We start from the raw sequence: 24,161 nt of genomic DNA, 5'->3' as shown, positions 1-24,161 counted from the left end.
TTTCTGGCCAAAATGGATGTACCAATTTAACTTAAAACAATAAGGAGAGACCCTGTTTCCCCACACTCCTCACCAAACCACAATGATAGCAGACTTTTTAGTTTTACCATATGAATGAGACAGAAAAACCAGAGTTGGGACTTGCTTTGGAATCACAGCCCCAAGTCCATGGTTTGGGGCCCAGTGCTAACTCTCTGTGGGCGACATCTTTCCCTCTCCAAAACAAATGAGGAAAGAGTTCCTCAGCCTTGTAAGTTTGAGCCCAGTGTGGAGCCAGTCTCCTTCCAGTTATCTGGAAGAGCCCATCTTAGACATGCCACCTGTTTATTGACCCAGGCTGGTGGCAGAGGGGAGTGTGAGCCAAAGGGAGGTCTCACTCTGCTCGCCCTGACTGTCAGCTTGGTGCTGGCTGCTTTGGTGAAGGAGCAGGACTCGCCTTTGGTCAGAGGCCTATTTGCCACTTGGAGAAGGGATAGCAGGCTGTGGTTTGGCTGCCTGGTGCCATGGGGGGTTGTGACATAGGCTTTGTGCAGCCAATTTAGAGAGGAGTGACAAAGCCTTGAGGCAGTATGAGCAAGGTTTGGGGTGGGCATTGGTGGCATGGTGTGAGTGGCCGTGGGTTGCAAGCTTGGAGGGGTAGCAGAAGGCCTTGAGGCAATCAGGGCACAGATAGGGGTGGGCACTGCCATGTGCCAGCCAGTACATGGCCAGCTTGGACCTGTAAGAAAAGACGTTGTCACAGTCCCAGCAGCGGTGTGGGTGCTGGAGTGGGGCTGCTGGCGGGGCCAGGAAGCCCCTGCCCAAGAAGTCTGCAGGCCCTAGAACCAACTGGCTGGGTTTCTGAGGTAAACCCTGGTGGGGACCACCAACCTAAGTTACTGGTTCCTTGCCAGTGGAACTAGGATCTGTGTCTCTAGCCATGGACTCTGCATCTCGTTCCAATATCATACTGGCCCAGAAACCCAGAGGGAGGTAGGCAACACTGGTGATTATCAGGCTGATGGGGATAGGGCTGTAGGGTCTGGGTCTTGGTTTAATCTCAGTCCACTGATGCTATGTGAACTGCTTCCTTCTTGTTGCTAAATTTTATCCCTGGTATGGAGTGTAGAGGGGACACCTGTGGAAGGCCCCTCCTGCAGTGGCTTCTGCAGCTGCTGAGCTGCCCTCAGACAGACACGGTGGACTTGTTCCACCTGTCATGCTACTCAATTTTATTTTAGTTACCATTACCTATACATATCTACTGTCAGTAAGCCAGATTTCCAGATACTCTCTTTAGTAGTATACGAGATATATGAAATGATTAAATGTGTAAAGCCATTAAAGTTTGTTAATCATTTATTCAAATTTTCTGTCATTCTGAAAACACAAAGGACACTAGAGCTACAAAATCTCCTGGGGCTCAATTCCCTCGTTTTAGAGCTGAGAAAACTAAAGCATATGAAGGCAAAGTGGCTTCCTCCCAGCTACACAGTTCCTTCCCTCCTAAAATTCCTTGCCTCCTGCTCCTCCTAAATGATTTTCTTCTGCAGCTTTTTATTCCTCCTTCCTTGATTTTTATGTTTTATCTTTGTCTCTTGGTTTTTGTTTCCTGCCTATAGAATTAGTTCCTATAAATTTTAAGTATCTAATTGGCCTTAATAATTAATCATTTCATGAATTGGGCAGCGTTCCACCTAGCAAGTTAGGGGGGAGCTCTGAAGGACTACAGGAAAGGAAAGGTTTTTTAAGGTAGAGAGGGAATGGAAAAGAAATTCTTAGCAAAGAATCCACTGTTTTAGGCAAGGTCACCCTCTAAGGGGAACTGAAAGGGTCTATTAGTAAATTTCTTAGTGCTGACCAGGAAATTCCCATGTTGACTTGTTACATTTCTGAGTGGTTGAAACTGTAGTTAGGTTTCAACCACCTAAGTGGGGCCTTCACCTAAGTGATGCCATTTCAGGCTTATGGTTTTCTTTTTAACATTCCTCAAATTGTGGGAAAAATGTGAACTGTAATAGAAACAGAGATGACTACCCTCTTAACATCCTCTGTTGTCTTTGTGTGTGTGTGTGTGTGTGTGTGTGTGTGTGTGTGCAAAGATTTGTCCTTTGTATATGTAAGTGCCCTCATGAGCTTCTGGATCTTTGCATTTTGTTTGTAGACAATCAGGTATTTTTAGCAGAGAGGAAAGTTAATTGAATTGACTTTTTCCTCAAATGGAATGGATTGCTTGCTCTCTTTTCCTACTGACTGCGTAATAACAGACCTGTTGCCAGAGTGAGTCTGGCTAGAGAAGAGGAAAAGCAGTCAGAAGCAAACTTCTATAGCCCTATGAGACTTTTATTACCACTATGAATCAAAGTTATATGAGTTAAATAGTTGTTCCCTATGTTTTATTCTTGCTTAGCTGTTTATGAATGAGTCAAGGATTTTTTTCCTTGAAGAAGAGTCACCCACATTAATTCCTACCCCCTCTCCAAATTCCCTCCCTAGACAAATCTTGAGCTATTTTGGTACATAATGAGAATTTTAAATGAGGAGTTCATTCAATTCAATGGTATATGGTTTTCTTTCTTCTTTCTTCCATTTTCTGTGTTGATGAATTTTCTTACCTTAGGAGTCAAATTTTCAACTCCAAATAGACAATGAGTCCTAGCCAGGAGGGTCTTTCTTTCACCTGGCAAAAGGCAAATAGCAAACACCACTGGAGTGAGTATTAAGTCAATAGTGTGAGGCATTTAACTTATAGTCATCTGAAGGGATGCATGGTTTTAAATTGATTCATGAGTAGCTTTGAAGGCAAGTACTGGTAATGATTGTGTCTTTATTGTCTGATAAATCAGAAAGACTGAATGAATTTTGTAAACATACTTACAGGATAAGAGGCTGTATTTGGAATCTTGTCTTTTGCTCTGAAGATTTGGTTTGACATCGCTAGTGGATTTATTTATTTATTTATTTATTTATTTATTTATTTATTTATTTATTTTTAAAGATTTTATTTATTTATTCATGAGAACACACAGAGAGGATTGAGAGAGAGAGGCAGAGACACAGGCAGAGGGAGAAGCAGGCCTCCATGCAGGGAGCCCGACGTGGGACTCGATCTCCGGTCTCCAGAATCACAACCTGGTCTGAAGGTGGCGATAAGCCGCTGAGCCACCCGGGCTGCCCCGCTAGTGGATTTAAATGTAGCTTTTTAACACTTAAAGAGTCAGACCTAGAATTACTTTGCTACAGAGTCTCTATAAACATCTTGGAGCAGTGATTTGAAGTAGGTGTACTAATAGAAGCATAAACAGTGGTTAAGGAAGAGAGAGACTTGTAGAGCTTCTAGATAAGTTTTTTACCTCAAAATTCAAGGGTTTATATAGGTTACTTATATGTATGTGCAGAGTTTTAGGACCTCCAGATAAAGGTAGCTGATGGCCAACTCAGGGCATGTTCTTTCTTAAGAGTTTTTTCTTAAAACTTTATGACCTAAGGTTATAATTGCTGCAAAAGATATGAAAAGTTCCTATTCATTTTACTTACTTAAATGACATTGCCTTAGTTGAAACTTCATTATCTGCATACTGGTTTATTTCAGTAGCATTTTTCATTTTTTTTTATTCATTTATTTGTCAAATGTTTATTGAGTAGACAGCATGTGCCTTGTGCTAGGCAGAACTATAAAAGACATAGCGTCTTTGCTCAGGGAGCTCCCAGACTGATGAGGGGACAGCAGCAAGATAGGCACCCACATAGAAAGGGTTTTCTGCAGAAGGTAATATAAGGTCTGAATTATAAGAGATAGTCAGGAACCTTCCAGATGAACAAATTGGGATAGAGTTTTCCAAGTGAAAGGGTTGACAACATGTGAGACGGTGTTTAAAGCAGGAGAGTGCATGCAAGACCTGTAATTCTTCAGGTGAATGAATAGAGAGCTACATCAGGCTATTACTGTTGTTCATTTCTTTCATTTGAAACTTTTTTTAAGCTCAAGAGGGAATGTGAGACTTTTAAAATCACAAACTTAAATTCTGTTTAAAGTGTTAATTTATTAAATAAATAAAATGTTATCGAAGTTAAGTCAATAAGATATGATTGGAAAATGGACCCTTAAGAAATAATCCTTAATTAAAAAAAAAAAAAGAATCCTTAAAAACAATAAAGGAAATCCTTGCAACTGAAAGGGAAGTTATCCAGAATTGCTGTTTTGGGGGCATCTTAAGATCCCTAATAAGAAATAGTTCTATAACTTTTGTCCTCTCAGTAGTTTGTTGTTTTATAAGTTAATTCCTGTCTCTTTCTTCTAGCTATAACCTTCTCTTCCACCTCTCCTTCAAAAGCGTTCTCTTGGGACGCCTGAGTGGCTCAGTGGTTTAGAGCCTGCCTTTGACTGGGGGCATGATCCTGGGGGCCCGGGATCGAGTCCCACATCCAGCTTCCTGCCTGGAGCTTGCTTCTCCCTCTAGCTGTGTCTCTCATGAATAAATAAATAAAATCTTTATTTTTTATTTTTTAAATTTTGAAAAAAGATTTTATTTATTTATTCATGAGAGAGAACGGCAGAGACACAAGGCAGAGGGAGAAGCAGGCTCCATGAAGGGAGCCTGATGTGGGACTCAATCCTGGGTCTCCAGGATCACGCCCTGGGCCGAAGGCAGGCATTAAACCCCTGAGCCACCCAGAAATCCCCTTAAAAAAAAAAATTCTCTTGAGAAATTAGTTTACATATAACTGTCTCTAGTTCTTCACTGCCTATTAGTCTAACATTGGAAAATATGTAAATCATACGTGCATATTTCAAAGAATTTTATAAAGTGAACACATCTGTGTAAATACTCCCAAGATTAAGAAAATAAACATTACCAGGACTTCAGAATCCCCTTTTGGGTCGCCTTCCAGTCACTACCTCCATCCCCAAACAGTCATTACTCCCATCCCACCCTTTAAAACTAACAGATATGTTCCTGACATCTATCACCATCAGTTAGCTTTGCCTGTTTTTAAACTATGTTGTAAAAATGAAATCATATATATATGTTCTCTTAGATCTAGCTTTTATTTTGTTCAGTATTTTTGAGATTCATCCATGTTGTGAGTAGCAGTAGTTCATTCATTCTCGTTTCTGTATTAAAAGTTTATTGTTTGACTATACCATAATTTATGTATTCTACTGTTGATGGATATTTGGCTTGTATATAGTTTGGGCTTTTAAGAATACTGCTGTTAAGGAACATTCTGGTACATGTCTTTTAATGCACATCTTTTTTCTCTTTAGAGAGAGAGAGTGGGAGAGGGGAAGGCAGAGGCGAGGGAAAGAGAATCCCAAGCAGGCTCCATGCTCAGTGCGAATCCTGAGATCATGACCTGAGCCAAGAGCAGGAGTCGGACACCTAATCAAATTGAGCCATGCATGGGCCCCTGATGCACATCTTGTCATATACATTTGTGTTGGATGTGTTCCTAAAGGGAATTGCTGGGTTATAGAGAACACATTTATTCAGCTTTAGAGGATAGTATCAGACAGTTTTCCACAGTGGTGTTACTAAGTTGACACTCCGCCAGTACTGGATGAGAGTTCAGCTGTGCCACATCTGCGCTTAGAATGACCCATTGCATTTTGATTTCTACCCTTATCACTCTAATGATCTACTCTTGGCAAGAAGAATCTGAGTTTTTAATCCTTATTTTACTTGTCCGTTTTGCAGCAATGATGATCTTGTCTACCCATCCTTGAAGCTTTCTGTTCTTGAGATACTAGGATACCAGAGTCTCTCCTGTTTTCCTCCTACTGTGTTGGTCATTCCATCTCAGTTTACTGCTCAGTTCTCCATCGTTTCCCCATGCCTTGAATGCAAGTGTTCCCCCGAAGGTCTATCTTGAGTTTCTTTCTTTTCACTCTACTGTATGTTCACTGTGATTTTTATTTTTATTTTTCATGGTTTCATCTATCATCTATATGGGGCAGATTGGGGATGATCCTTTGCCTTTATACCTTACCAACTCTTGTCATCCTTCCCGTGTATTCCATCTACTCAGGCATCCTAGCTTCTAAATATCTTTCTTCTCTGTCCCATAGACTTCATTTTTTCAAGCCCTTTTTATCATCAGTATTAGCACAATTAATTGAGTGCTGGTTATGTGCATCTTATATACATCAAATAATCCATAAAAACTCTATCAGGAAAGTAGGTTAAAAAAAAAAGATTCATTTATTTATTTTAGAGAGAAAAAGAGTGGAGGGAGGGACAGAGGAAGAAAGAGAATCCTCAAGCCGACTCCATGCTGAGCAGGGAACTCGGCATGGGACTTGATTCCAAGACCCCAAGATCATGACCTGAGCTGAAACCAAGAGTCAGATGCTTAACTGACTGAGCCATCCAGGCACCCTGAGGAGGGTAGTTTTATCCCAATTTTATATATGAGAAAATTGAGATTTTGATGATCTTCTATAAGGTTACACAGCTAGTAAATGGTAGAGAGATTGAGACAGGATTCTAACTCAAGACTGACTTCAAAGTCTATACCCATAACCATTATTCTCTTCCTGCACTACAGGTATTCTCAACAACCTCTCATTTGGTCTCCCTTTCTATAGTCCTGCTTCCTTTAATTCATGTCACTCCTTTATTTTAAATCCTTCAATGGCTTCCCCCTTGCCTGAAACCTGATACAGTCCAAGTTTCTTACTGTGAAATAGTGTCTTCCATGATCTCTTACCATTCTCTTCCATTCTGTATCTCCCCTTCTCACCTATGTGTTCCAGATATGCTCACCTATATATAGCAACTGTGATGTGTCATGTTCTCTTATACCCTGTGACTTCCTCTTCTATTTGCCTGGTTAACTCTTGTTTGTCCACGAAGACACAGTTCTTTTGAGAACATTTCCTAACTGCCTCTTATCCCCAGTCCATTCTGGTGCACCTCCCCTGTGCTACTAACACCCTGTGTTCATACCCTGTGTTCTCTCACACATTGCTATCATCATTTTCACACCTAGAACAAACAAATCAATTGTTCACTATTTACCTCTTTCATTAGACCGACAGCTCCTTGAAGACAAGTGCTATTTTTAAATCCTTTTTTGAAACTATAGTGCTTAGCACATGGGGGCATTCCTCAAATATTTGTTGGCTAAATAAAATGCTGTGAATTGAATCATTTAAATTGAGCGTAAAAATACCTATTCTTGTATACATTGATTTTTATCTTTTACACATTGTTTTTTATTTGGATTTGGAGGTCTAGATACAGAAGCAATAATAATTTGTTCTGTAAGGTCACTTATACCCTGGAGTCACATGTGATTGACACAAATCTGGGTTTGCTCTCTTTATGTCAAATTAGTGGTAATTCTTGCTCCAGAGTCATAGAATGGCTTAAGAATCCCTTTAAGAAACTTGAAAGCTTCAGGTTACCTTGGGAGCTTTGTCTAAAAAATAGTGGAAAATATAGAGTTGCCTCATTATGGTGAGAAATGTTTTATTCCAAAGTGGTAAGAAGTAGCCTTTGTTAAGAGTTTTGGATTGCATGGTATAAACGATGATTATCGTTGCAAAAACTTGTGTCAGAGGTTACATGAAACTTATTAATTGGTGCTTTTGAAGTCTTCCTTTGCCTTTGGGCCTACAGCAACTTAAAGTTCTTTAATCATAATGAGAAATGAGGGTTATTGGCTTTCTGACAAGGGTTAAACGAGTGTGTGTTTAGTTTTTATTCTAAGGAACAATTTTATATTAAGTTGTATATTTTAACACATATTTGTTACTCTTTTGTGTTAATTGTGGGGAAAGGGGAGAGAAAAGGAAATTAATCCTCACTCCTGTGCTTATTGTCTATTGTGTTGACTACTTTTATACAACAGTTTAAGTAGTATATAATCAAATATAAGACTGTGGTGTTCAAATTCATTTCTTGGGCAGGGCAAATAAGATGGTAACCTTGTACCTTTTGTCTTTGTTTATAGAGGAAGGTATTTTCTAAAGAACACTAAAATCCAGTTTTAAACCTTTTGGAGGAGGGAATGGAGAGGGATTGGAAGGAAGTAGGAGAGGGGCTCCTGGATGCTGATAATGTTAAACTTATGTGTTCACTTTGATAAGTTATTGATCTATACACTTATATTTTAGGTACTTTTCTGTCTGTCCTTATATGAATGACAATACTTTAAACAAGGGTGCCTCGGTGGCTCAACAGTTGAGTGTGTCTGCCTTTAGCTCAGGGCATCATCCCAGGGTTCTGGGATGGAGTTCCGCGTCAGGCTCTCCCCACAGGGAGCCTGCTTCTCCCTCTGCTTATGTCTCTGCCTCTCTCTCTGTGTCTCTCATGAATAAATAAATAAAATATTTAAAGAAATACTTTAAACAATTTAGAAATTTCTGTCTTTAAACATTTCCCAGGGGGAAAAAAAAAAAAAACATTTCCCAGGGAGCCTACAGAAGATGTTAATAGTGAGGCTCTTTTTAAGTGCCATTATTTTGCATGGTCCACCGTGAGTTGAGGAACCCTGCCCTAATGATGTGTAACTCTAAGTGGAGTTGGAGAATGGTAAAAGGAGAGATTAGTGTGGGAAAGAGTAGTCAGGGAAAACAACTTAATCATTCATCCGGTAAATATTAACTGAGCATGAAACATGTACCTGATGCTGTGTTGACATAGAAAACTTAAATGAGATTGAAGGTCAGAGTTAGAGGCGAAAATAAGATCGGGGTGATGTTTATTAATCTTGGTTATATCTCTACTGTTCTTTATAGAATGATAAAAATAGCAAATGCTTATTTAGCATTTTTTGTTTACTAAATGCTTTACATGTATGAACTCATTTATAATCTTGACAATAAGTCTGTGAGATAAGCCCTACTACTGGTATCGCAATTTAATTTCCTTTGGTAGATGAGAAAACTGAGAAACAGAGATGCCTACAATCACTCAGCTAGGAAGTAGTGGAGCTAGGATTCAAGCCTATCTGGCCCCCTACTTCTCTGCTCAGATTTACTATGCTTTGTGAAGTTAATGCAGAGAATATCGGAAATGTAGTTTGACCTGGAGGCTCTTATTCGAAGATGGTCAGTAATTCTGCTCTGGTACTCTGTGGTTTGTGTGTTTTGGAGCTCTAAATGCTTTTTCTTCTTTTTACAGACGTGGCTGGATTCTGCCAAAGAAATAAAAAAGCAGGTTCGTGGTAAGTGAATATAGCCCTTTTTATAGTTCTTTCTTTCTTTTAGTAGGTCAGAGGATTTTCACCCGTTTTCTGGCTATGAGTCACTTTAGAATCCTGGCTATGGCAGGTGGCTCTGAAAGTGAGATAAAGCCTTCCCTTGGAAGGAGGAGATTCCATGATAGAAAGATACAGCAGAGGTGGACACAATTGAGATGTAGGTCAGAGCTTGATTTTTTTTTCTTCACCACTAGGCAAAATTGGGGAAGATTGGAATGGTTGAGAAAAACAAGTTAGAGAAGAACAAAGATGAGAAGAGAAAAAAGATATGGGAGTCAATTCTCAAAGGAGTTTGCTGCCTGGTCCTGTTCCTTTTAAACTGTTTTGGACTATTGCATTCTAACCTTCTTCATGTTTTCCTCTCTGTAGTTCTTTTTGTCCATTTTCAAGTCTTCTTCCAAACAGTTCTTCTTTTGCCAATGGCCCTCTGACATTGTGGTTTTTCTCCTGCTCCAAGCTTTCTAGTATATATTACTGTTGTACCCTCCTGCTCAGACTGCTGTCCTGAGATAAATATTTCTAGGTTGAATAAAGTATAGAATAGTATTTTGTAGCTCCAGGCCCAAATGGCTAGCTAAGCGGTGGAGACTCTTTTTCTCCTATTTATAACTAAATGTCCTTTTAGTTTAGTTTATTTTTAAGGAAACTTCTAGGAACTGCAATAGAGATTATTCATCATGGTTAGTAAGTTTTAACTCTATTACCTGAAAACAAATTTTATTTTTCATTTGTTCCTTAAAAGAAAACAATCTTGCTGTTGTGAAATGTTTTCCTTTAGACACTATTTATAATTTATATTCCTTGAGATAGGGAAACAAAATACTCCTATGTATTAGCAACTCTCCATATTTGTTCTTTGCCTATAAAATGTTATTTTAAAATGCAAAGCAAAAAAAAAAAAGAGGAAGAAAGAAAGAAAGAATAAAATGGAAGTCAGAACAATAAATTTTCGGAATATTTGAGGCATAACAAGAAAAACATTAACACCAAGTCCCTTTCAATGAAAATTCTTTTAATACTCAATATTACTCAGGAGCAAATGATTATACAAGAAGATTGATTAGGAGGAAAAGTTAAAACAGAATATATAATGAGTGGAGAAGGGTATCTGGTAGATTATCCCTCTGGCTATGGAAAAAAATCTTGCTAAGAAAAAACTTGTGTCATAAAAAAAATTTCAAAAATCATAAAAACCTTCCTTTAACATATGAAAGGAAAACCTTGTCTATAGCACAAACTTAAACAGGGAGTGAAAATGTAAACATTAAGCCAAAGGGAAGTTCGACACTTATGTATTGCAAAGATTTTGGTTTTTTTTTTTAATATTTTTCATCACACTCATAATATATACCCATTGTGAAAGATTTAAACATTATGGAAAAATATCATGGAGAAAGTAAAAGTCCCCTAAATTCTGTCCTCTAGATACAATCACTGTTAAGTTAACATAAGCTACAAGATTTTTTCTAGGTATATATGTTTTGGCTTTCAAAAATAGAATTATGCTAAACAGTATTCTTGTCCCCCACCATGTCCACAGGAGATACATTCCAGGTTTCCCTTTAGATGCCTGAAATTGCAGATAGAATTAAACCCTATATATATTGTTTTTTCCTATACATATGTATCTTGATAAAGTTTAATTTATAAATTAGGCACAGTAAGAGATTAACGACAATAATAAAAATAGAACAACTATAACAAAATACTGTAATAAAATTATATGAATGTGGTTACTCTCTCAAAATATTGTATTGTACTGTACTCACCCTTCCTATGATAATGTAGTGTGATAAAATGCCTCTGTGATAAGGGATGCCTGGGTGGCTCAGCAGTTGAGCGTCTGCCTTCGGCTCAGGGTGTGATCCCGGGGTCCAGGGATTGAGTCCCTCTTTGGGCTCCCTGCATAGAGCCTGCTTCTCCCTCTGCCTATGTCTCTGCCTCTCTCTCTCTCTCTTTGTGTCTCTCATGAATAAATAAATAAAGTCTTTAAAAAAAAATGCCTGTGTGATGAGATGAAGCGAGGTGAATGATGCAGGCATTGTGACCTAGTCTTAGGCTACTATTGATCTTCTGACTATATATCAGCAGGATCATCTGCTTCCAGATCATGGTTTACCATGGAAAGGGGGGACTACTGTACATTGTTATATATTATATATTGCATTATATATGCAGTATGTATTATGGTATATATAGTTAAAAGTTTCTTTAAATAGGTGATATATATACATGGAATAAAATTAAAAGATATAGATGAATCAGATGCAAGGTAAATCACCCTTTTACCCCATCCTTTAATTCCTTGTGTTCTTTCCAGAGATGTTCTGAGTGTACATAGATATACACATTAATTTAATATAAATATGCATTTAATACATATTTGTTTTATATGCATATTATACCTTACTATGCATATTTTATATAAATATGTATTTAATAGGTATATTTTATATGTATTTAATAAAAAATGTAACCAATATTTTAAATTTAACATAATTTAAATATTTTTAATTTAACATAGTTTAACATAACATAATTTTAATTTAACATAATGGAGTATTCTTCATTCCAACATATATAAATATATTTTGTTTAAGAATTTTTGTAATGATTACATAGTTGTAGCACAATATATATATAAGCAGTCCTTTTGATGGACATTTTGGGTTATTCTCAATAGTTTGCTATTACAAACAAGGTTGCAGTGAACATTTATATAAGTTTGAGTTCACTTATATAACTTATATAAGTGCATGCATATATATGTTCCTGTGGGTAAGTTCGTAGAAAGAGAATTAAAAAAATGAATATCTAAAATTGAAATAAGACACAGACTTTATTTTTTATTTTTTAATTTTTTTTTTATTTATTTATGAGTCAGAGAGAGAGAGAGAGAGAGAGAGAGAGAGGCAGAGACACAGGCAGAGGAAGAAGCAGGCTCCATGCACCGGGAGCCTGACGTGGGATTCGATCCCGGGTCTCCAGGATCACGCCCTGGGCCAAAGGCAGGCGCTAAACCGCTGCGCCACCCAGGGATCCCTAGACACAGACTTTAAGAAAAGAAATGTGCAACTGATATACAAATAAGCATACAGACTATATAAAGAATATTTCAATTAAAAAAACAAAGCACTGCAAAACATTAAAAAATAAATAAAATTGAAATAGATATTCACTAGAAAGATGTTTCCATATTAAAAGCATATAATAAAATATGGAGACTAAGTTTTGTCTTTTTTGTTTTCCTCCTAGTCATATCTTCCTTTCTCCCTGGCCATAGAGATCTATTTTCATGAGTTTGGGGTGATTTAGTCCATGTTTTTATGTTTTTTTCTTATATATCCATACCTATATACTGTAGATAATATTGCTGTGTCTGTTTTTCTGAAATTTCCCTCAGACCCATCCATCCATTTGAGTCTTTTTTGGAGGTTTGTCAGTATCTCTCTCTCCTCCCAGCTTAATTCCCTGGTTCTGAATAAGAGAGAGCTCCCCTACTCAGTGTGGCTGTCCCCCTCTGTGCCTTTCTGGAATAGTGCAGAGCAAAAACAAGTCCTTATACCTTCAAAAAAAGGAAAGAAAGAAAAAAAGAGAGAGAAATCCTTATACCTTCTATGTATTCTGAAAAATACAGATAAATAACTTACATAAATTAGTTTTTAAAAATTCTATAGGTATACCCCTTATAAATGCATCTTCTCTCCTTTCCCTGCAAGAGGTCACAACTGTTCCAAATTTTGTTTTAATGCTTTCACTGTATTTTTTAAATAGTTTTTATTACCTATGAATATATACCTAAAAATGTTGCTTTACCTTTTGAACATATGAATTTAATTACAGAATAGCTAACTTGTGACTTGCTTTTCTTACTCAATATGATTTTTGAAATTCATCTCAGTTGAAAAGAAAATTTCACAAAACAATTCTTAGTCTTTACTATGAAGGACATGCTCTGATCTATTTGTATTCTACTTCATTTTTTTAAATGCTGTTTTTGACCTACTAAACTGATTTCACAATGGATCATGATCCACAGTTTAAAAAATACTTGATTAAGGATGTATACTGAAAAGTGGAATTGCTAGATTATAGGGTATGTTTTACCAGACATTACCAAACTGCCATCCTTCACACTGATCGTAACAGTTTGCCAGTAACAGTAATGAGAGTTCTTAGTTTCCTGTGTCCTTAGAAGGCAGGACTTTTTTTCAATTATTAATTTAAAATATTTTTGACATAATTTCAGACTTAATAGAAAGTTGAAAGACTGCGACAAAGAATTCCTGAATGTCCTTTACTAAGATTCCTCAAATGTTAATATTTTTACTACATTTGCTTTGTCGTCTTTTCTGTTTATCTGTCCAATTACTTATATATATATATATATACAGATGTTTTTTTCTGAACCATTTTAAAGTTGCATCGCAGCAACACTATTCACAATAGACAAAAGGGAGAAACAACCCAATGTCCATCAATGGATAATGAGTAAGCAAAATGTGGTATCTACATAGAGTGGAATATTCCTTATCCTTAATAAGGAAATACTTATACATGCTACTGTATAGATGAACAGTGAAAATATTATATTAAGTGAAAGTAGCCAAATCTTAAAGGTCATACATGATTCCATTTATTGAAGTATCCAGAATATGTAGATCTACAGAGACAAAACAGATTAGTGGTTGCCAAAAGTTGGGGTGTAGGGCGATAAGGGAGTGACTGCTCTGGATATAGAGTCTCCTGTGGGAATGATGAAAAGGTTTTGAAACTAGATGGAGATGATGTACAACATTGTCAACGTATTAAATGCCACTGAATTGTACATTAAATATACTGAATTGTATACTTTAAAATGGTTAATATTATATGAATTTCACCTATTTCACCAATAATAAGTTGCAGTCATGATACCTCTCTACCCCAAAAATATTCTAAAAACTAGGAATTTTCTTATATAGCTATAATATAGTTATTAAAAGCAGGAAATTAACATTGAAATAATACTATAACCTATAGACCTTATCAGTTGTCCCAGTAATATTCTTTATAGCAAAAGAAAGTCTATGGTGATATTTTGCATTTAGTTGGCACATCTCTTTAGTTTTTTTGACCTGGAACTTTCCCAGATCTTTAAAGTATTTTATAACATTGATAGTTTTGAAGAATCCAGACATTTGCTTCTAAGTGGTCACTTTGAGCCTGTCTGATTTTTCTTCCATGGCACATGAATCTTCAGGTTATGCACTTTGCTGGGAATGCCACTGAAGTGTTGCTGAGTTAGAAGGCAGAAATTTTAATGTTAAGACTTTTTAAAGCTTTTCCAGCCACCTTTTTATCCACTAAACATTCTCCATAAGATATTACTAATTAGGGATCCCTGGGTGGCGCAGCGGTTTAGCGCCTGCCTTTGGCGCAGGGCGTGATCCTGGGGACCCGGGATCGAATCCCACGTCGGGCTCCCGGTGCATGGAACCTGCTTCTCCCTCTGCCTATGTCTCTGCCTCTCTCTCTCTCTCTCTCTCTCTCTGACTATCATAAAAAAAAAGATATTACTAATTATATGTATCCTATTCTAGAAACAGTCACTGACAAAGGCTTAACTTTAATATTTTTTTAATTCCAAGTGATTACCTTTTTTAGTTTCTTTATTGCATTGAACCCTGAGCTAGTTTGCAGTGAACCTGAATATCTTCATTAGCAACTTGAATATCTAAACTTGAATCTCTTACATGGAAAAGAATGGGAACTGAAAATTTGGGTTCCTCTCCTTATGATTAACTGTTAACAAAATAAAAGAGTTAATAATTGGGACATTTCTGTTTAGATATGGTTATTTCTAAGACAGTTAAACTTCCTTATTTTGGGTTAAATGGAGAGAAAAATTCAGTCAGAATGCAGAAGTTTTGTGTGTGTTTTTCTTTTCATTTGATTTGTTCTAGTAACATAAGGTTATCGGTGGATCTGGATTAATAGATAATTTAATATATTAATAACTTTTTTTTCCTGGAGCTGTAGCATCCTCATATGACCTTCATAACAATGCTGTGAGACCTGTTACTTTATTTTACTCATTCACTCAACAAATATTTCTTGAGCATCTATGATCTACCAAGCACTGTTTGGACACTAGGGATACACACCAAATAAAACAGAAAAAAGTTCTTATGCTTAGTAATTCGCATTTTAGTGGGAGGAGACAAAGGTTATCCTTTAGAAAAGTTAAATGTTTATATTTAACAAGTAGTACCCCTACAAAATTCAAATGGTATAAAAGAGTATACAGTGAAAATAAGTCTCATCCTATTTTCCCCATCTTCTCCATTTTCCTTCCTAAAAGTTCCCCTTCCTAGTTTCCCAACTCCTATAACTGGTTTAGTATATATTCTTATAGAGATTGTCTATGCATATATAAATGTACCCTAATATATACTTCTTTCTACCCCCCAATGTTCATGGTTGCTTTTTTTAATTTAAATTTTACTTTTTGAAAGATTTTTATTTATTAGAGAGAGCAAGGGGGGAGAGGCACAGAGAGAGGCATACTCTGTGCTGAGCAAGGAGCCTGATGCGGGGCTTGATCTCACAGCCCTGAGATCATGACCTGAGCAAAATCAAGAGTTGGATGCTTAACCAGCTGAGCCATCCAGGTGCCCCTTATGGTTGTTTTCTATATGTACTGCTCTTGACCTCAAAATTTTTTCACCTAACAGTGTATCTTGGAAATATATCTTCTCTTGCTAAATAAATATATGTTTAGATTATCTCCAGATATTTGCTGTTACAACCAATATCTTATAAATATATCATTCTGACCACACTTAAACATACATATATATTTATGGAAATAGAATTGGGAGGTGTTTACCCAATATGACTACTACTCAACCATCAAAAGAAAAAATGAAACCTTGCCATTTGCAATGATGTGGATGGGCCTACAGGGTATTAGGCTAAGCAAAATAAGTCAATCAGAGAGACAATTATATGATCTTACTCATATGTGGAGTTTAAGAAACAAAACAGGATCAAAGGGAAGTGAGGAAAAAATAAAGACAAAATCAAGAGATGGAGAGAAACCATAAGGGCACTCTTACTCATAGGAAACAAACTGAGGGTTGCTGGAGGGGGGCCGGGGTGAGGTAACTGGATGTTGGACATTAAGGACGTCATGTGATGTAATGAGCACTGAGCATTATATAAGACTGTTGAATCACTAGACCCTACCTCTGAAACTAATAATATACTACATCTTAATTAATTGAATATAAATAAAATTTAAAAATAAAAAAACACAGGAAAAAGAAAACTTTGAATATATTAGGCACTCCTAATAATCACAAACTTAGGTATAAGCATACAATTCTTTTTCTGTTTACTCTTACAGGTGTCCCCTGGAATTTCACATTTAATGTAAAGTTTTATCCACCTGATCCAGCACAGTTGACAGAAGATATAACAAGGTAAATAATTTATTAATAGTTAAATATATAATAAGTAATTCTCATTATCATAAGCTCTGGGAATTTTTCTGTTTAGAACTGAAGAGAATTAAACATAGGATGGAAAGTATCTGGTCACTTCAAGGCAGGTTTGCAAATAAGTGAGCCTAAAAGCCTCATATATCTGTGATGTGCTGGAAAGAAATTGGCAGGGGAATTAACCTTGCTTATCATGGCTACTATATCATGCTGTGTATAAGGCACCTATAAACCACATGCCATCCAAAGGGCAAGACAAAAATATAAGTGGTATAATAGCTTTGCTACTTTCTCTTTTCAATACTCTTTCCCTGTGTTTTCTGTTATAGGGATCAAAAAAGCTGAAGTCTGAATTATTATTATTATTTTTAATATTTTATTTATTCATGAGAGACAGAGAGTGAGGCAGAGGTTTAGGCAGAGGGAGAAGCAGGCTCCCTGCAGGGGACTCACTCCCAGGACTCTGGGATCACACTCTAAGCCAAAGGCAGAGAGAGATGCTCAACCACTGAGCCACCCAGGCATCCCTGAATTATTATTATTTCATGTGTGTGCTATTATTTCTTCTCATTTCCCTTTTAAAGTGTATAATTAGGTACATAATCCTCATAAATTGAATCTTCCTCAGTAATTTTTGAGCTCAATTTATAAAATAAATCTTGTACTCTTTGAAAAAAACTTCCTGATATTAGGAAAATGACCTTAATTGGATTCTATGTAAATATTAATTAAAAAAATAAAATGGAAGAGCAGTATATTATAAAGAATACTACTTTACATATTTATATCCATAACACCTTATGTGGATCCTTATACATAGTAGGTGCTTGGCAAATGTTTGTTCAGTGGAACTGTTGGTTGCTATGAGAAACTGCATTCTAATTCTCATTTTGCTATCCACTATCTGTCTTCAGACAAATATACAGTCTCTATACCTCAGTTTTCAGATTTCTCAAATAAGGGAATAGCCTAAGTAAACTCTAAGTCTGATAAGTACAGTGAAATTTTTTTTGTTTCATTTATTTTATTTATTCATTCATTCATTCATGAGAGACAGAGAGAGAGACAGAGAGAGAGAGAGAGAGAGAGGCAGAGACACAGGCAGAGGGAGAAGCAGGCTCCATGCAGGGAGCCTGACATGGGACTCGATACTGGGTCTAGGATCAGACCCTGGGCTGAAGGCGGCGCTAAACCACTGAGCCACCCGGGCTGCCCCAGTACAGTGAAATTTAAAAAAAATTATTCTGGGCAGCCCCGGTGGTGCAGCGGTTTAGCGCCACCTGCAACCTAGGGTGTGATCCTGGAGACCCTGGATCAAGTCCGACGTCAGGCTCCCTGCATGGAGCCTGCTTCTCCCTCTGCCTGTGTCTCTGCCTCTCTCTCTCTCTCTCTCTGAATAAGTAAATTATCTTTAAAAAAATAAAAAATAAATAAAAAGATTATTCTTTGTCTAGTTAATCCTTAGCACATTCTTGAAGTTGAGATGCCATCTCTGCCTGAAAAAATTGTTTTGGTGATTTCTTTTTCTCAAGCAATACTTGTCTCTTCTTATTCATCTTTCTTCATTGAGGTTATGTATAAAACAGAACAAATCCCTAAAATTCTTTGCTAATTACCTACATTTTAGAGGAGTTTAAGATCCTTGTGATTTGGTTGGCATTCTTCTTTTTTAGAAAAACATGTATGTAGTGACTAATCATAGAGAGCAAAAGCGATTGTTGATGCCTACATTATTCAACATCTTATTATGGTCAAAACAAGAATATAATTCTAATTAGTACAGGAATTTACAATTTCATCATATCTCCCAGCTTTTCTGTTTGGTGAAACAGTCTGTATTAGCTCAGCTAGAAAGAGTGACTAAGGAGGTCAGGATCATAGGTGTAAACATGATACTGACAGAGATGAATGTCTAACATATGTAGGGGCACTCAGTTGGTTTGTTCTCCTGAACAGTGTTGACCCCAGTCTGAATGCCCAGCAATTTAGCACACAGGTGGAATTAATCTTACAAGATGATAGTGTGTAGAAGGCTGCATACAACTTAGCCCATCTTGAGGGGAAGAGAACTGTAACTGTTCATACCCTAGTAAAAATGTGTCAATAATGTCATCTTTATATATGAAGGACAATATCTACACATTTGGCAAAGCAGTATGATAGAGGAAGTCCAGTTTTGGAGCCAAACAGCCTTTATTACTATATGACATTGAACAAACTTAGTTTTTGAGGCTGCCTCCCTCCCCATCTGTAATCTGGTAATGATACCCACCTCTTAAGTTTTTTCGTGAAAATTAGATGAGATAATCTATATGTATTTGGTACTTAATGTACTCGGTTAAATATTAATTTCTTTTCCTCTGTCAGACTTTTCCCAACTTTACCTCTTCTTTTTCTTCCTTTTTTGTTATTGAGATATAAATGACATATGCCATTGTATTAATTTCAAGCATACAGCATAATGATTCAATATTTGCACATATTATGAAATGATCACCACAATAAGTCTAGTTCACAACCGTCACCATACATAATTACAAAAATGTTTTTCCTGGTGATGAGAATTTTGAAGATCTACTCTCTTAGCAACTTCCTCTTTCTTTTTAAATTGCCTTCCAAACATGAGTCCAACATAGTTACAGGATTGTTTGTTTAACTTTTTACATGGAAAAAATTTAAACACAGAAAAGAAAAAATAATAGTATGATGAACAATCATATACCCACCACCTAGATTGAACAATTATTAATATTATCTCATATTTATTTAATATCTCTTGTTTTTCTTCTTCTTCCCTCCCTCTCTGCTTTTCTTCCTCTTTCTCTGTATTTTGTTTTTGTTGTTGCTGACATGGTAACATTTTTTTCTCTTTTGGCTCTAGATATTATTTATGCCTTCAGCTCCGACAGGACATAGTTTCAGGACGTCTGCCCTGTTCCTTTGCAACCTTAGCATTATTAGGTTCTTACACCATCCAGTCTGAGCTGGGAGACTATGACCCAGAACTTCATGGTGCAGAATATGTTAGTGATTTTAAACTGGCCCCAAATCAGACCAAGGAACTTGAAGAGAAGGTCATGGAACTGCATAAGTCATACAGGTAAATGTCTCCAGGGTTTTTTCTCTATTTGTTTTGGCAATAAGTTTAAACCGTGGCCTGGTTTTGAATCAGTGTTTGCCGTAGAGGGGATGTGGTGCCGTAGTGTCAGCTCAGGCCCCTTCACTGTTTGACTTTGAGCAAGTCATTTAAGCCCTCTGAACCTCAGTTTTCTCATCAGAGTAACAGGTGTTGTGTTGCAGGATGAAAATTAAATGAGGTAATAGGTGTAAAGCACTAAGCACTGTGTCTGACACATAGCAGTTGCTCAATAAATGTTAGCTATTGTTGCTTTACCTCCTCACCACCCCCCAGATTTTTTTTTCCCCCAGATTTTAAACTTATTATTCTATGTTAGGTACTTTGAGACTGTTAAAGCAGGGGTTCTTAGGACTTGTGTACATGGATAGACTTCAGAGAACTGATGGAATCCCTGAAGGTATTTTGAAAAATCTTTTTTAATTTGTTGCTTTTTTCCATGGAAATTATTGATGATGTTGAGAGATGTCATAACAAAATGATCAAAAGGAAGAGCATAGGTCAGGCTGAGCTGGGTTGAGATCTTGGCTCTGTTTGGTTCTGGCCTTGTGACCTCGAGTTATTCACTTAACCTCTCAGAGCCTCAGGTTCCTTATATGTATGATGGAGCATATCATTTCAGAGGAAATAGGGTGACAGATAGGATTAGAAAAGGTAGAAAAACTTAATACAGTGTCTTACACTTTGTCAAAATTCAGTAAGTGTTAGCTAATATTCAAGTGCCAACATAATTTGTGTTTCTTCCTACTAGACATCCCATGGTTATTTGAGGGACTTGCCAATGCTAAATTTTACAGGCTGCCTTAGCTTATTAACATGATGTCTGATGTTGCCTTGAGTTAGTAGTACCCTGAGTTATGTTAGTCTGAATTAGGAGAATCCAGGTTTCTTCTAAACCAGATATTTAAAAAATTTGTAAATATGTGAAACAATGTCACTTTTTTTTACTACATTTTGGGAAAATATTGTTACTTTTCATATAAAAAAGTTACAAATGTTAAAATATGAGCTTATTACTATTTTTTAAAGATTTAATAAGTCATTTTTAAATTTTCTTAGTTTTAATTTCTAATGTAGTAAGTATTGATAGATATAACCCACATAAAGAAAAGCTCTTTGGAGTCCTCTATAATTGTTAAGAAAGTGAAGGGATCCTAAGGTCAAAAAGTTTGAGAACCACTGAACTAGACAGTGAGATAGAAGCATGGGCTCTGGAATCAGCCTGTCATACTTTGAGTTCAGATTCTATTCCTTTTTTTTTTTTTTTTAAGATCTTATTTATTTATTCATGAGAGACACAGAGAGGGAGAAGCAGAGACACAGGAAGAGGGAGAAGCAGGCTCCATGCAAGCAGCCTGATGTGGGGCTCGAACCCAGGAATCTGGGATCACGCTCTGAGGCAAAGGCCTCAGCTGCTGAGCCACTCAGGTGTCCCAGATTCTATTCCTTATTAACTTTAAGACTCTTAGTAAATTATTTAAGCTCTCTAAGCTTTAGTTTTCTTATCTGAAAAATAAGGGTAATATTATGAATTTTGTGATTGTTAAAAATGTGATGTACTTCGCAGAGTGACTAGCATATAGTGAGAGTATTTGCTAGAATAGTAATTCCTTTTTTTTTAAAGATTTTATTTATTTATTCATAGAGATGCAGAGAGAGAGAGAGAGAGAGAGAGAGGCAGAGACACAGGCAGAGGGAGAAGCAGGCTCCATGCAGAGAGCCTGACGTGGGACTCGATTCCGGGACTCCAGGATCATGCCCTGGGCTGCAGGCGGCGCTAAACCGCTGCGCCACCGGGGCTGCCCTAGAATAGTAATTCTTAAACCCATTTTACAAGTGATGGATGTGAATCTGGGTTTACAGAACTACTTTTTGGAACTTAACAAAATTTAAACCCAAATAAGTGAAATGACCTCAAAGGGGACAGGTAGATGTGGTCCAATTGATATTCTGTTAGGTATATGGATAGAAATTAAGCAATAATGGATCTCCATGACTAGAAAATTTACTTGTCTGATATCTTGGAATTTACTTGCTCCTTTTTGGAAAGATTAGCACTTTTTAGAAACAAAGCTAAATGGAAAATTTAATTATGTTCAACAACATGGCATTTTTACTAATCCAGAGAAACTTCTACTGAGGCAGAAGCATTTTACTATGCATTGAAAAGTACAAGCAAATACCATCCTGTTCTCAGATAAATAGAGGACCGCCTACGTACATGGAACACTTAGTTAGTGGCCCTTTGCCCAGATAGAGACTTTGAAGTTATAATTAACACTATAAATTTATACTAACAAATCAAGCTTTAAAATTAATTGCCCTCCATTTATGGGTAGTAGGAAAGTATGTAAACTTGTCAGTTGTCTCCCACTTAATTATTTGAAATCTCAGTCCTTAATTAGGAGATGTAACAAACATTATTAAAAGGTTGTCACATAACATTGGAACTTACTGAATGGCTCTGTATCCGGACCCCACTTGCTGAAAATAAATACAGAGAAACTTTGTTTTAATTTCTCTTTTTAATGAGCAAGAGTTTTAACCAGTGCCAGAGCTTCCTAGTTAGATACTTTTGTAAGCTTTCAAGTGGTAAATTATTAGGTGGTACTGAATAAATTCTTAATGGCTTAGAGGTATATAACCTCTTCTCAGCTAGTTTATTATACTTCAAGAGTTTTGGAAGATCTAGGAGAAACCATGATCTTTAAAATTTTAAGTTGAAAATAATTTAAATTTAATTTGTGGTGTTAGATTTATAAAATATATGTGTTGTATTTGCATGTACAGTTCTGTGGGTAGTGGGATTATGAGATTTTCTTTCCTCCTCCATGTTCTTATACAATGAATTTATATGATTTTTATAATTAGAAAAAGCTTCCTGAACCATTTGTTTTGCCATTAGGCAGGGTAGAGCAAGATAGTCATCCATGCAGAGAAGCAGTCTGACCGAGATATTGGGGTCCCAGCAGAGTGGAGAGAGTAGAATATTCATGGGTAGGGGGCCAGCCTGGCATGAGAAATCAGAGCTCAAACAGTATTAAGAGAATAGTCATGTGCAGGCATATGGTGGTAGTTATCAGAGGCAGAGCATATTGAGAAGGGCATCCATATGGTGGTAAAGCCTATATGGGGTGGAGGCCATCCACATAGAGAGGTACCTGATACAGGGTATTAAAGCCTGGGCAGGATGAAGCTGTCCATGAAAGGGGTAACCTAACACCAGGAGTTAGAACCTGAATGAGGTAAGGAGGGCATCCCTGTGTGGGGAGCACTCCCACATGGGAGGGTTCAGAGTCCAGTCAAGGTGAAGAGGGCATGCATGTAAGGGAGGAGTCAGTTGCAGCAATGAGAGATTGGTTATAAACAAGGTGTTGATCAGATTAGTCAATATATTAATGATAATGGGAGTCAGGTGTTTTACTATCAGTGAAGGGAGATACATATTATGAAGAGGTAGAAACTGTAGTATTGTGTTAAAACTGGAGGTTTCAATGCTAACTCATGATGTCTTATAGATAGATGTATAAGTAGGCACACATACATACACACATACATATTAATATACTCTAACTCTACATTGTTGGGGAAAGGAGATGCTCAAAAAAATGACAGCAATGATCAGAAGGATACAGAATCCAACTTGGAGAGGTTCCCACTGACCAAATCTGGCCAATTTAAGCACTAAAATAAATAAGGAAAATAATTTATTATATTGCATTGAATAAAGTGAGAATGTATGAATCCATACTGATAAAATGAATAAATTGAAAGTTTCATAAGGAATTGGATATTCAAAAGATTCCCACAAAATAGTTATTAATTACAAAGAGATAAATAGGAATTCACAGAGGAGAAGCCTGGCAGACATCAGTGATCAAAATGAACATTGTCCATGAAGGGACGAATTGAAGTTGTATACCTGCTACCTGATAGGATACAGTGAGAACATGGAGCCACATCTGTGCTATTCCTATCAAAGATGCAAAACCTGAATCAACTCATGGAGAAACATCAGACCCAAATTGAGGGACATTCTATGGAATAACTATCTTGGATTCCTCAAAAGGTCAAGATTATGAAAGTCAAAGAAAGATTAAGGAACTGTTTCAGACTAAAGAAGAAGACCAGAGACATGAACTAAATGAAACTCATGAATGCTAACTAAACTGGGCCTTTTCTACTGTATAGAACATTTTTTTTAAATAACTGGCTAGACTTGAATGGGGTCTGAGGATTAGATAGTAGTAATGTATTAATATTTATTCCCTGCTTTGGATGGTTGCATTGAGGTTATATAGGAGAATGTCTTTGTTTATAGGAATTACACCCTATAAACAACACAGTTTTCC

At 36.7% G+C, this 24,161-nt stretch overlaps 1 protein-coding gene and 1 pseudogene across 36 annotated transcripts in view; one reads left to right on the top strand and one right to left on the bottom strand.

Moving 5' to 3' along the window:
- EPB41 (erythrocyte membrane protein band 4.1) overlaps positions 1-24,161 on the top strand; it is a 200,472-nt gene that overhangs the window by 101,642 nt on the left and 74,669 nt on the right. For all 36 annotated transcript variants that reach the window (XR_007407988.1, XM_049105497.1, XM_049105493.1 and 33 more), the window contains 3 exons: positions 9,111-9,153; positions 16,580-16,655; positions 19,555-19,773. Coding sequence is in view for 35 of the 36 variants with exons in the window: in XM_049105493.1 (XP_048961450.1) it covers positions 9,111-9,153; positions 16,580-16,655; positions 19,555-19,773 (338 nt within the window). In the remaining variant the exon portion in view is untranslated. The remainder of the gene's footprint in view (positions 1-9,110; positions 9,154-16,579; positions 16,656-19,554; positions 19,774-24,161) is intronic.
- LOC112659912 (zinc finger protein 575-like) lies at positions 325-948 on the bottom strand (annotated as a pseudogene).

The sequence above is a fragment of the Canis lupus genome, chromosome 2, assembly GCF_003254725.2.
Source record: "Canis lupus dingo isolate Sandy chromosome 2, ASM325472v2, whole genome shotgun sequence".
Lineage (NCBI taxonomy): Eukaryota > Metazoa > Chordata > Mammalia > Carnivora > Canidae > Canis > Canis lupus.
This window is presented reverse-complemented; position numbering and strand designations above follow the sequence as displayed.